At 37.5% G+C, this 14433-nt stretch overlaps 1 protein-coding gene across 3 annotated transcripts in view; it reads left to right on the top strand.

Annotated features, from left to right (window-relative positions):
* Positions 1-11982, top strand: part of LOC110445254 (E3 ubiquitin-protein ligase UBR2-like) — a 60058-nt gene extending 48076 nt beyond the window's left edge. For 2 of the 3 annotated variants that reach the window (XM_021489758.1, XM_021489757.1), the window contains exons 39-47: positions 2602-2754; positions 3243-3476; positions 3750-3825; positions 4404-4537; positions 5316-5424; positions 6277-6417; positions 7007-7177; positions 7552-7653; positions 8100-11982. In XM_021489758.1, coding sequence (XP_021345433.1) covers positions 2602-2754; positions 3243-3476; positions 3750-3825; positions 4404-4537; positions 5316-5424; positions 6277-6417; positions 7007-7177; positions 7552-7653; positions 8100-8241 — 1262 coding nt within the window. In that variant the 3' untranslated portion in view covers positions 8242-11982. The remainder of the gene's footprint in view (positions 1-2601; positions 2755-3242; positions 3477-3749; positions 3826-4403; positions 4538-5315; positions 5425-6276; positions 6418-7006; positions 7178-7551; positions 7654-8099) is intronic. The other variant, XR_002462340.1, reaches the window with a different exon arrangement.
* Positions 11983-14433: the final 2451 nt, after the last annotated feature.

Raw genomic sequence — 14433 nt, 5'->3', positions numbered from 1 at the left:
GGATATCTCACGTAATTTTCTACAGATTAACTTCAAACTTCATAGAAATATCATTTACCATGAGAGCTTGAAAAAGTTTGAGAACAACCATTATCTGACTAATTTACTGAGTTATGTCCCTTTAATCAGTTGCTGAAACTGTCCACTCGATATCTCGAGTAATGTCAATGGATTCAAATCAAACTTCATGGGAAGGTTAATTACCATGAAAGCTTGGAGAAGTTCACTAACCACCATTATCTGACTGTAATTTACAGAGTTATGCCCCTTTAATGAATTGCTGAAACAGTGTTCGCACAATATCGAGATTAATTTTCAACGGATTAACTTCAAACTTCATAGGAAGGTCAATAACCATGAGAGCTCGGTTGGATAACCACCATTATCCCACTTATTTATACAGTTATACCCCCTGAATTAGTGGTGTGCATGTAATCACTTTTATCTGACCTTTAATTGATAGACTTATTCCTCTTGGTTTCATTCATACAGTACTACATGCATTCCAAGATGATTTTTTGCACTCATTGATCTAAAAGGTTGAATTATTTCATATTTTTCAATGATGCAAACAGCTGGTCATTCAACGTATGACGGGCGTATTATATACCGCTTTGTGGTAACCTTGTCGTTTTTGGTGTGATATTTTATGAAGGAAAGGTAAGAATTTGATCAAACTTTGCTGATGTAGTTCTTGTCCAAGTCACTCCCTCAGGTTTGACAATGAGCAATTTCTATACATATTTAATGAGGATGCTGCATTCTGATTGGCTGATTTATATCTGCAGGATATCTACTGAAGGAATCATATTGTTTTTATCCAATTTGCTTGATATACTTAAATGAAAGATTATTTAGAGGATATTTAATGAATCTGCTTCATTCTGATTGGTTGATTGCTTTCCGCACAATAATTTTGACAGAATGGTCAAATTTTGATACATCTTGCTTGGTATACGTAGTTATCTAAGATTCTCACTGGGGTTTCATGTTCAAATATTCCATGCATGTTGAATGAGGCTTCTGCATTCTGATTGGTTGATTGCTTTGTGTACAATATTTTATGACTACATTTTTATTTAACTTGCTTGGTATACTACTTACTCAAGTGATTAATTTTAAAACAATGATTAAAAATGTGAAATACTTTAATTAGGGCCCAATACAAAATGCAGGTGCCCTTTATAGTAATCACGGTGTCCATTCGTCTGTCAGTACTTTTGTTTCCAACATTATCTCATGATTCACATGGTGATACACTGTGATGTGCAGATGTGCAATAGTGGTTTAAAAAATTCCTAAGGTCAAGATCGCTGTTACTAAAAAACCAGAAACAGGTATATAATGTCAAAAATATGTCGGATAAGGCCCTTACAAAAGGCCAAATTTTCTGAAATTTCTCATGATGATACACGTTAATTATATGTGCAATAGTGATTTAAATAATTCTTAAGGTCAAAGTTGCTGTTACTAAAAACAGAAATGGGAATATACTGTCAAAAATACATCATATAAGGCCATCTTACAGAAGGCCAAATTTTCTGAAATTTTACAAGATGGTACATATGCAATAGGGCTTTAAAGCCTTCGGAGATCAATGTTGCCGTTACTTTGAAATAGAACAGGACATGTACTGTCAAAAATGTATTGTAAAATGTCCTTTCTGAACAGTCAATGATCACTTTTGCTTTTGCTTGGTGCTTATACGGGGGATACACTGCCAGGTATACAGCGAGGGCCCTTGCTGACCTGTCAGTATTATATACGGGAGATACACTGCCAGGCATACAGCTGGGCCCTTGCTGACATGTCAGTATTCTATACGGGGGATACACTGTTAGGCATACAGCAGGGCCCTTGCTGACATGTTAGTATTCTATACGGGGGATACACTGCAAGGCATACAGTGAGGGCCCTTGCTGAACTGTCAGTATTCTATACGGGAGATACCCTGCCAGGCATACAGCGGGGCCCTTGCTGACATGTCAGTATTCTATACAGGGGATACACTGTCAGGCATACAGCAGGGCCCTTGCTGACATGTCAGTATTCTATACGGGGGATACACTGCCAGGCATACAGTGAGGGCCCTTGCTGACCTGTCAGTATTCTATACGGGAGATACACTGCCAGGCATACAGCGGGGCCCTTGCTGACATGTCAGTATTCTATACGAGGGATACACTGTCAGGCATACAGTGGGACCCTTGCTGACATATCAGTATTCTATACGGGAGATACACTGTCAGGCATACAGTGGGGCCCTTGCTGACATGTCAGTATTCTATACGAGGGATCCACTGTCAGGCATACAGTGGGACCCTTGCTGACATATCAGTATTATATACGGGAGATACACTGTCAGGCATACAGTGGGACCCTTGCTGACATATCAGTATTCTATACGGGGGATACACTGTCAGGCATACAGCAGGGCCCTTGCTGACCTGTCATTTTTCTAGTTTATAATTGATACTAATGAATTCATTTTGTTTCAAATTAAGGAAAAAAGCATACTTGCATAAAGAAGTGATGAAGATGTTAGCAAGTTAAGTGTTTGTTAATTGCCACTATAAGCCATGTTATTTGTGTCTCCGACAGAACAACAGCTCAACATGGAAGAGAAACCCCTGTTTGGATCACTGTCCTCACGCCAGTCTGACTGCCTCGCCTCTCTTATCAAGTTCGCCTGTGTCTTCAGTCAAGTGATCCCTCAGGACCTAGTCAAGCAGCACTGCCTACGACTGCTTTCTGGTAGGCGCCTATCTAAATCTGTTGAAAAAAGGTTTGGTTTCTGAATTGTAATTTTTAAGAAATATATAGGTTAGTCATAAATTAGGTTCTTGATTTTATCTCTTCACTATGACTTCCATCATTTTTGTGTCGCCTACGACGGATGTCGGAAAGACACATAGGCGTTGCTTTTCTGACGGCGGCGTCAACAATGTTAAGGTTTTGCGTTTAGCTCTGTTTCTGACAAAGCTACACCAACAAAACCTCGATCATAGATGTAGCATGGGTAGTGGAGCCTACTGCACTAAAAACATTTCATTGATCTCTGCATTTTTTTGGTAAAAACCTCAAATGTCTGGACTTAGAAAAAACCCACCAATGTTATGTTTTTGCGTTTATGTCCGTTTCCTTATGTACTATGTCAAATGCTTATTATATTGAAAAAGCGGGACAGGCGACACATATAATTACGCGTAATTCTTGTTCATTTGTCAACTGTGTTATTACAGCTCTAATGCCTGAGAAAGAGAAGAAAAGGAAGGATGGCCAGAGTTTACTGGACATTGACATGTTTGACTACCTGCTGACCTTGACTGTGACCTTGCCGTCACTGTATGCAGATAGTCGGGTTCCTTCTATGAGTTCTATACCTACAGGCGGGCTGGGGGATCATCACACCCTCCAGCTGGTGCTGACTGCTCATATAGTCCAGATAATGCTCACCTGTGATATACCCTCTCAAGGTACAGTGCCGATCAGTGACAAAAGGATTTGCTGTTCTCTTGGACAGATAATAGGATGCAAATTGATGAAAGAAAAAGATAAACTTAATATTAAAAAGAAATTTGAATATTTTTCAGGTTGTATGATAGAAGAATCTCACTTCCACTCTAGAATGATTTGCTTTTTATATAACTTGTTAAGAATATGTTTGAAAAGCTTGCAATTTTGAAAAATTACATTCTAGTCTAGATCATTTAGTTATGTAACTTCAAACTTGTTTTTGTGTTGAGTAGGAATGATGGAGATAGAAGCTGATAGCGAAGGTGAAGCCTTACTCAGGATCTACACTCATATCAGGAAAGAGGCTAAGTAAGTACTCCACACATACAAGGCTAGATAAATACCCCACTCATACAAGGCTAAGTAAGTACTCCCACTCATACAAGGCTAAGTAAGTACTCCACGCATACAAGGCTAAGTAAGTACTCCACTCATACAAGGCTTAGTAAGTACCCACACTCATACAAGGCTTAGTAAGTACCCCCAATTATACAAGGCTAAGTAAGTACTCCACTCATACAAGGCTAAGTAAGTATTCCACACATACAAGGCTGAGTAAGTACTCCACGCATACAAGGCTAAGGAGGCACCCAACTCATACAAGGCTAAGTAATTATCTCGTAGAAAACTAAGTAGATTCCTCATTCAAATAATACCTCAATCATACACAGCTAAGTAAATGTTTCACAAATACAAATCTAAAAGTGAAGTACCTCACTCATACAAGACTAAGTATCTCACTCGTAAAAGCCTACCAAACGACTGTATAAATAGGCAAAAGAGCTTTATGAGGTTATATGTAGGTTTTGTGCTTAATAAATTGGATATTTAAGAGATACAGGGGAGTCTTTAATATTGTGTATAGTGCTGTATTATTTCTGTCATAGGATGGAAGGAGAGAACCAACCTCAACCCTGGCAACTCAGCCAGTACCTACGGAAAGCATGTCTGCCATTCCTGCGATGTGCAGCCCTACTGTATCGACAGATCACAGAGGTACCAGCTCCCAGCAGTCTTCAAGGTAAACAAATTAACACTAGACAGTATAGATATAATTATGTGTACTGAGGGTCTACAAGATAAATCCTTACACTGGTATGAGTGCTATAAGCACTGAGGGTCTACAAGATTAATCCTTATACTGGTATGAGTGCTATAAGCACTGAGGGTCTACAAGGCAAATTCTTACACTGGTATGAGTGATAAAAGTACTGAGAGTCTAAAAAGTAAATCCTTACACTGTTATGAGTGCTATAAGTACTGGGGGGCTACAAGATTAATCCTTATACTGGTATGAGTGCTATAAGTTCTGAGGGTCTACAAGGTAAATTCTTACACTGGAATGAGTGCTATAAGGACTGAGGGTCTACAAGGAAAATTCTTACACTGGTATGACTCCTATAAGTACTGAGGGTCTACAAGGTAAATCCTTACACTGGTATGCTTGCTATAAGTACTGAGGGTCTACAAGGTAAATCCTTACACTGGTATGCTTGCTATAAGTACTGAGGGTCTACAAGGTAAATCCTTACACTGGTATGATTGCTATAAGTACCGAGGGTCTACAAGGTCATTTCTTTCACTGAGTTAGTGGTTATTTGTACTGACTGTCTACAAGATAAACCCTTTTCACTTGTATAATAGTTATAAGTATCAACAGATCACACAGGTCACACGTCAGCACCAGGGCATCTTGTATTCAGAGAAAGTTAATGTTTTTATATCATTTCTCATTGCAAGTAAAACCTAAAAATTAGGTTTCTACTGAACTAATTTGTACCTAAATTGTGATATTATAGAGTTGGAGGATGATGAGTTTGAGCCACTCTGTCGTTACCTGGCTCTCCCTCAACACTTGTCTACGCTGTTTGAAAGTCAGGGAGATATCATCAACAGCTTGGTCAAACAGTAAGTATGAACCTAACAGTTTGGGGCTAACAGCACTTTATAAATTTGCAGACTCAATTGTACTGATATATGTACATGAAGATATCTACCACATCTATCATTTTACCTACTAGATTTGTATACTATCAAACAAAAGATTACCATTTTGTCTTTTAACTGTACAAAACTGAAACATTCTTAATTGCAAAGAAAAAATATGAAATAGTTTGTGAAGTATCCCCCATACCCCTTATCTACAACGTTCATCCTGGTAGAATCCATGTGGCAGGTCTATCTACTTTTAAATTGAATTAGACTAGTACAAAAATCTAGAAACACCCTATAGGTATAATACTAACTGTGAAGGGTAGGATTATATTGCCTACATCTCATCTACACATGTACAAGAGGAACATCAATATGTGTTTTCATAAAAGTTATCATGCTTTGTACAAACGTCCAGAGTGGGATGTCGCACTAGATATAATGTAAGTGAAAATAAAAATGTGCACACAATTATCTTAGGGGTAAAGGTATCTTACAAAATTGTCCCGACGAAGCCTGAATAGCTTATAGGGTAAAACCAGGTGTTACGTACCTAATGAATTGAAAAACTTACACCGATGTTTTTTGTGATTGATTCCTAAATCTGATTCAACTCTACTTATCAATCACCCTGCATATAAAGGACCCTCACAATCACCCTTGTACGAGGCATTGGTTTTACATCACAAACCTGTTACAAACTTCTCAGATACATCAACACATGATAGATAATAAGACACACTGTCTGAATAAGATATAGAATAAGGAAATACCATCAAGAGAAGGTAATTGTAGTATGTATAACACCTTGTGTGACTGTTACTGTAGGTGGTGCCACAATGACAATATTGGCAGTCAGATGATGACGGCCAGCAGTGAGAAGGTCGTCTGTTACCCACTTAAAGTTAACCGGTTGGTCACGCTGCCTGAGGATTACAGTGAACTCATCAACGAGGTCTCATCTTTCACGTAAGTTTTTTTGTTTTAATAGAGAATATGTTTACGGACCCTTTTCAGATTTTTCCTGTTTTTTACCCATCTAAGATTTCTGTGTCGCCCTATAGGTTGCTGTGGCCGACCAAAGTGCTGCTGGGAAACGATGATGTAGTAACGCAGGTGTGAGAATAATGATCACCAGTTACATTGTATGATTGACAAATCTCAGCCTCTTGAGTTTAGATTTTTTTTGCTGGACTTGACAAGTGTCGCCCTGGACAAAAAATATATACCCTTGGATTGAGCTTGTGATAGATTCTGTTAAATTGACATGAATTTGTGGATCCAATATTGTCACCATTAACAAGTATTTCTGATTACTAGCATAGATATTGACTTACAATTTAATTTTTTGACATCATACTGTGTGACAATTTAATTTTTTGACATACTGTGTGACTTTTCTAAACCAAACCTTGAATAACACAAATAAAAATTTAAAGAACCAGAACAAAAGATTGGTCCCATTGCATTGGTGTTTACTTTGAAGATATGAAGTAATTGGTTCAATGCAGACTCTTTCAAAGCACTTTTAGGTTAACTTTGTTACTGTTGTCTACAGCTGCCCCAAGTCTGATGGTGATGAGAGTCGAGCACCCACTATGTGCCTGGTGTGTGGTAAGATGCTGTGTTCTCAAAGCTATTGCTGTCAGGCTGATGTGGATGGAACCACATGTGGAGCTGCTACAGAACACACAGTTTCATGTGGTGCCGGCATTGGAATATTTCTCAGGTCAGTTTGAATCCTGTCATTGTTCTCAGTATTTGATTTGTCTCTGGTATTTACATTTTATTAATATTTATTAAATATCTTGGATTTTCAAGTTTCTTCCAAGATGGCTGCTGTGGCTTCTGTGTTCAAACTATGTACCTACTTTGTGAGTGTGATACATAGAATATGTTATACTGTATAACAAATATTAAATGTTACATTTCGATATAAGATATTGATTGATCGTAGGAGTAGTTATTGTGACTATGGAACACTCTCTGTTACAATTAACATTTGTTTACTTTGGTATGAAGCAGCAGATCAGCAGAGAACTGAGGCCCTATACAGGTGATACATAAGTTCATGTTGACATGTGTAATTGTTTTTATATACAGGGTGAGAGAATGTCAGATTCTACTTCTGGCAGGTAAATCTAAAGGCTGTTTTGTACCATCTCCTTACCTGGACGTGTATGGGGAAACAGATCAGGGTCTCAGGTACATATTAACAAAAAATATATGCTGAGTAAAATGTTAAACAGTCACATGATGAGAGGCTATGTTTGATGTTTATTATAGGACATTGTGTATCGGTCTGTAAAGTACAGTGTAGGATCTGTATTGGGTGTTTGTATAAAGGTTTATTTCTGCGATGATGCTATTTGTCACAGAGGATAGTGATACATGTAAAATTTCATATATTGAAATGAAGTAATGATAATTAATTTCCAAATCAAACCATAACATTGTAATTGTCATGCAACCTATTTGTCAATCTGAATTTCTCTGAAAATGTCACAAGGTGTTCTAAAGTGACACATTTCAGGTGTGAAAGCACATTCTGAGGATTTGTGGATAAGACAATATTTTATGATATTTTTTCAAAAGACAATTTAGATAATAAAATGTGATTGTAATAATAAGCACTTGACATGTTGTTGTAGGCGTGGGAATCCTCTGACGTTGTGTAGGACGAGTTATAAAGCCCTGGAGAAACTCTGGTTCACCCACTCCATCCCAGAGACTATAGCTCACAACCTGGAATCTCACAGTAACCTCCTCACCATTGACTGGCAGCATCTATGACGGCTGTGATTTAGATATTGGATTGTTTGACTCTCTTCTTCCGTGTACTGCTCAGGACTGTATCGGTGACCTTCAATGAACCAATGCCCACTGAAAATTTGTGATCATTTATATGGTATATTGGTTTGTGGCACCTCGTAACTGCTACGGAATTTCTGAGATGCAGTACGTATACCCTTTAGGGATGTTTGACATTTGACAGCTAATGCCTGCAGTGATAAAAATAAATCACCGGAAGTTTTGCTTATTGATATTTTCGCTAGCGATTTCTACCTCTATTTAAAGGGACAACTGGTACATTTTGTTCTAGACACACACAGTAATCACTGATACTGTATTGAATGTTTTGGTATTGGTAGTCCTTACCTGGTAGTTGGTAGACGGCCAATATTTATACATACCAACTCTGGGTAAATATGCATGTATAGTGGGTGAATAAGCACGAATAAATACATGCCACACAAATTTAAGAGATTAATTAATATAACTGAGTTCTTTTAATTTCTTTTACCACAGTATAGTACACTGTGATATTTAACTATTTATCACACTTCATACCACAATACACCTAGAACAATATCTGTGACTTTGACTATTGTTGATTTATGCAGAAGTCTACTTGATATGATAGGAATTCAATAGAAATTTAGTTTTTGTTTGTTTATTTGCATACCTGCTTTGCCTTGATATATTGATTTCTGGAAATTGTGGAGCATATATGTACACAGCATAATACATATATAGTGCATAACTTTGTATCAGTCCTCTGTGAAGAACTGGTAATGCTGCACGCCTAAAGATACTACATGAAGTGAGCAGTCATTAATTAACGATGTTCGTAAAAAGATTAACTTATTGATTAATTAAAGTTATGTAATATGGGTAATACATATTAGGTGGCATAGTACCTACTTCAGGTATTGTGAGAAATAGGAAAATTGTTCTGTTTATTTCATTGTAATGGAAGCCTATTATTAATTTGTCTTTGGCTTTATAATAATAAATTGGTATCTCTTGGAGTTGAACAGAGTGCTGAGAGGGTGTGCACTTCTGGGGAACTGTGATACGGGCCGGGACATATACCAATATAATAAAGGGACACTTTTGGAGAATATAGGTATGGCCAGGGACCTACACCGAGACAATGGAGGGACCCAAAGGGGAGTAGAGGTACAGGCAGGGACCTACACCCAGACAATGGAGGGACCCTAAGGGGAGAAGAGGTACAGGCAGGGACCAACTCCCAGACAATGGAGGGACCCTAAGGGGAGTAGAGGTACAGGCAGGGACCTACACCCAGACAATTAAGGGACCCTAAGGGGAGTAGAGGTACAGGCAGGGACCAACTCCCAGACAATGGAGGGACCCTAAGGGGGGTAGAGGTACAGGCAGGGAGCTACACCAGACAGTATAGGGTGTAGGGACCTTTTAGGGGAATACAAGTTTGGGCAAGGACCTGCACACAAACTATAGAGGTACACTTTTGGGGAGAAGGAGGGAATACTGTTTTTGGGAGAAGAAGGGAATACTAGGGGGAATAGAGGTACAGGCAGGAACCTATATCCAGGCAATGGAGAGAACCTAATGAGGAATAGAGGGCAGGGACCTACACCCAGACGGGGAATACACAGGCTAGGGTTGTGTACTGTTACAGCACAGATAGACTTGCTGGAATCCACACTGATATTCTATACTGCACTTCAATCTAGAAATAACTTGTAACCCTAGTACCCTGTAATTGGACTATACTTTAAAAGTGTAAAACAACAATAACTATGTAAGTTGTATGAACATGTTATTGCTATCATGACATCATGTGTTACTTTTTGCCAATATTTGTAATTTATCTTTAGTCTAATTTTACGTTTTGCAATTTCGTAGATATCAATATTTGATAAATCAATGATAGTAAATGAAATCAATTATGTGGATTCTGGTAACCTGTCAATATTTGAAAGAACAACCTGGAATGTTTTGCCCCATTTGTACTCCCGAGTTTACCACTAAGATTGTTTTATCTCGAAGACACAATAACTCAGGACTTGTGTGTGTTATACCATGGCACTGTGCAAATTGTGGCCCGAAATTATCACTGAATCTGTTTACTTCTTCTACATATTACTCTGGAATTTGGTGTGTTATGCTTGGTTCTGTGCTAGCTGTGACCACAGACATAACACCCAATAATTTATGAGATTTAGCCCTTCAGTTTATCACAAAGGTCACTATATCTCAGGACATAGATTCATTTTAAGTGCTATTTTGTCTTTACCATAGTGCATTATTTGAGTTACTTGTACATGCCACTAATGTTTGTTATATTCGTGAACTTCATGTACTAAATCATATATATTGGACTTGGGGACTTGAATATTTTTGTTTGTTTGAACTCTTATTTTAGGGTGCTTTGTTTAAGATAGTCTTGATAAGTTAAACAGTTTTGGTTACTGAGAAACTCTACAACAAAAGTAAGTGAAAATGTGGAGTTAATTCCTATGTTAAGGTTAAGCGATTCAGATTCAATGTACAGGTATGTCTGACTGGCCTTAGAGAGCCCTTTTCTTTGTCAATTCAGTTTGGCACAAGAGTGCCCCTGCAGACTCCCAGACCCTCCAGTCCTTTAGACACCAGAGAGCTCTTTGAAAATTATCTTGTTTGTTTTTTAAATGCGTCATCAAAATTCAGATAAGTATTCCCAAATATTTAACGACAGTATGAAAGAAAAACATTCTTTCAAATCCCAGATAGAGTCAGAATGAGTATCACTTAAAGCGGGACTCGGGGATGTTTGAATAAAGGAAAGAAAGAGAAATTCAGTGATAAAATCGCTGGAAAGAAAAGTGCTTTTCTCCACAGTGGTTTGTTTAACAAAAAATGTGCCAAATTAAAAGTTAAATAATATAAAAAAGTAAAGTACATCAAATGACCAAAGAGAATGCCAATCATTGGGTGTAACTCAAAGTGATCCATATAAATAACCTCAATGATGTTCACTGTATTCTGAAACTGCCATTATCCGTCACAGATGTTTATACTTATTTTGTAGTTTCAACCAACTCTCTATATGAACGTAAAACTAGAAGTAGAAACATCTCACTTTTAGGAATATATATACATGTAATAACATTATCAAGCTTGAATTATGTAATCTATAGATGCTTCTTCATTTTGGTTCGGTTTCTTGAAACATCTGAACATTTACCCCCCTATTATTCTGATGTAATCTAAAGCATGTTTGTGACACCAAGGCCTTGTACTACCATGATGTTATAGAGTCAGATCCATGTAACAGGTTAGGTAACTTTCCAGTCAGTGAATGAAAGTGCCCTCTTGGCTATCCTAATACATTTAAAAGCCGAGGAATATGCATGTGTGTATTGAATTTAATTTATTTTTAAAGAAATATTGTTTTAATGATTATGTTGTTAAATGATATGGACAATAAACTGCAGTACAATTTCTCTGACTATTTCTGGTAGGGCGGTGCACACTGTTTTATCACATGCTGTGAAGCCTGTTAGTGTGAATTTTAAATGGGGATGGAAGTGTTGGAGATTGAATTAAGTGCTGGTCCCCACTAGCAGGACTGGAGTAGGCTCTGACTACTAGGATTGAAGCACATGTTAAGGTTGCGTTTGTTTACTTAAAAAGCGTGGGCCTACTATTATTATGTTATATGAGAATACAGTGTTGTAGGTTACATGTGTACATATTAAACTATGCCTTTATTATGGCTTCCTCTCTCTGTGTTTGTTACTCTTTGTTGATGAAAACAGGAACCTGGTGTTCATAGCTTTCTTACATTTATGAGTCCTACATCAAGTTTTCAACCAGAAAAATGTTGTTATATATATATATATATATATGCAATGTAAATGTTTCCACGATTCACATATTAATGTTAATTTCAAATTACTATTGATTATCCAACTTCAACTTTTTAACAAATATATATCTTCCATGTGAAAAATGTGTTAACTTGTCATTAATCGTCTCAGCTACCATAGCAATGCGTGTTAACAGACGAAAATAAACACAATCGTTCATCTGGAAATGCTCTTCACATAGGTAATCTCATCCTGGTCTGTGACGTTTTAACCGCACAATCTTAGGATACCTCATTATAAACCAGTGGATAGTTGTCCGACATTGAAAAGTTCGAAGTAGAAAAATACACCACCACTAAGAGTGGAAATATTTTTTGTCGATGGTTTGGCATTTTTGAACCTAAAACAACAGATTTCCTTCTCAATCTATGAAATAGTTATCTTGCCAAGTTTAAACGTCCCAAATCAAAAGATGTTCAACTTTAGAGTCACGATTTCTTTTCCCCTCCATGATTAATAGGTGCTCTCCTCACAATCGGTAGTCATCCTGTGATGTTTTGAGGTCCAAGGTGGAGAGTCCAGGAATATTCGATCCTACATTTTATAGAGTGCCATTCCGACTTATGGGTAGTCATCCTGTATATTTTTTCAGGTACTAGATGGAAAGATGCTTCGATTAGAGCCAAGAAATGATGGTCACACCAGTTCACAGTGATGTTGACCTCTGGCTTTTCTCTCTAAAATTATCATTTTGAAGTGTCAAGGACTTGTATGAAAATATGTCAGAATAAAGATAATTGTGACCCATGAAATTTGACTCCAAAGTCCGGAATAGTGAATAATCATCAGTTAAGTTTTGATGTCCAAAGTGAAAAAATGCTATTAGTCACGAAACGATTTTCGCCTATTGCCATTGACTTTTTATCGCATTGAAAATTAATGAAACTGAAAAAAAGAGCACAAGCTTCTGTCCGGGAAATGATGTATCTAGATTCTAGGTACAGACGGACGCACATAAAGTTTGCTTCTGGTACGATACCTAAACTTCATTGGAAGGGGAATAAACTACAAAAGGATCAAATGTAGATAGACTTGTTGGAATCCACACTGATATTCTATACTGCACTTCAATCTTGAAATGACTTGTAACACTAGTACCCTGTAATTGGACTATACTTTAAATGTGTTAAAACAACAGTAACTGCACATGTTATTGCTATCATAGCATACCTTGTTATTTTTTGCCAATATTTTTAATTTATCTTTAGTCTAATTTTACGTTTTGCAATTTCATAGATATCAATATTTAATAATTCAAAGATAGTAAATAAATTATGTGGATTCTGGTAACGTGTTAATATTTGAAAGAACAACCTGGAATGTTTTGCCCCATTTGTACTCCTGAGTTAAACACTAAGATTGTTTTATCTTGAAGACACAATAACTCAGGACTTGTGTGTGTTGTACCATGGTACTGTGCAAATTGTGGCCCGAAATTATCACTGAATCTGTTTACGTCTCCCAGATATTACTCAGGAATTTGGTGTGCTAGGCTTGGTTCTGTGCTAGCTGTGACCACAGACATAACACCCAATTATTTATGAGATTTAACCCTTCAGTTTATCACAAAGGTCACTATATCTCAGGACATGGATTCATTTTAATTGCTAGTTAGCTCATCTGGCACTTTGTGCCAGGTGAGCTTATGCCGTGGCGCGGCGTCCGTCGTCCGTCGTCCGTCCGTCCGTCCGTCCGTCCGTCGTCCGTCCATCGTCCGGCGTCAATATTTTACTTTAAACGACTTCTTCTTAATAACCGAAAGGCCTAGGGTGTCAATATTTGGCCAGAAGCAAACTTGGATGAAGGGCTACAAAGTTTGTTCAAATGAATGACCTTCTCCCATATTCAAGGTCACAGGGGTCAAATATGTGAAAAAATTTAAATAACTTCTTCTGAATAACCAAATTGCCCAGGGTGATGATATTTGGTCAGTAGCATGCTGAGATAAAGGACTACAAAGTTTGTTCAAATAAATGACCTTCACCCATATTCAAGGTCACAGGGGTCAAATATGTTTAAAACTTTAAACAACTTCTTCTGTATAACCAAAATGCACAGGGTGATGATATTTGGCCAGTAGCTAGATGAGATGAAGGGCTGCAAAGTTTGTTCAAATGAATGACCTTCACCTATATTCAAGGTCACAGGGGTCAAATATGTTTAAAAACGACCTCTTCTGAATAACCAAAATGCCCAGAGTAATGATATTTGGCCAGTAGCATGCTGAGATAAAGGGCTACAAAGTTTGTTCAAACGAATGACCTTTACCCATATTCAAGGTCACAGGGGTCAAATATGTTTAAAA

This window comes from Mizuhopecten yessoensis, unplaced genomic scaffold, assembly GCF_002113885.1.
Source record: "Mizuhopecten yessoensis strain PY_sf001 unplaced genomic scaffold, ASM211388v2 scaffold2137, whole genome shotgun sequence".
Classification (NCBI taxonomy): domain Eukaryota; kingdom Metazoa; phylum Mollusca; class Bivalvia; order Pectinida; family Pectinidae; genus Mizuhopecten; species Mizuhopecten yessoensis.
The sequence above is the reverse complement of the archived record's forward strand: the minus strand, read 5'-3'. Positions and strand labels throughout refer to the sequence as shown.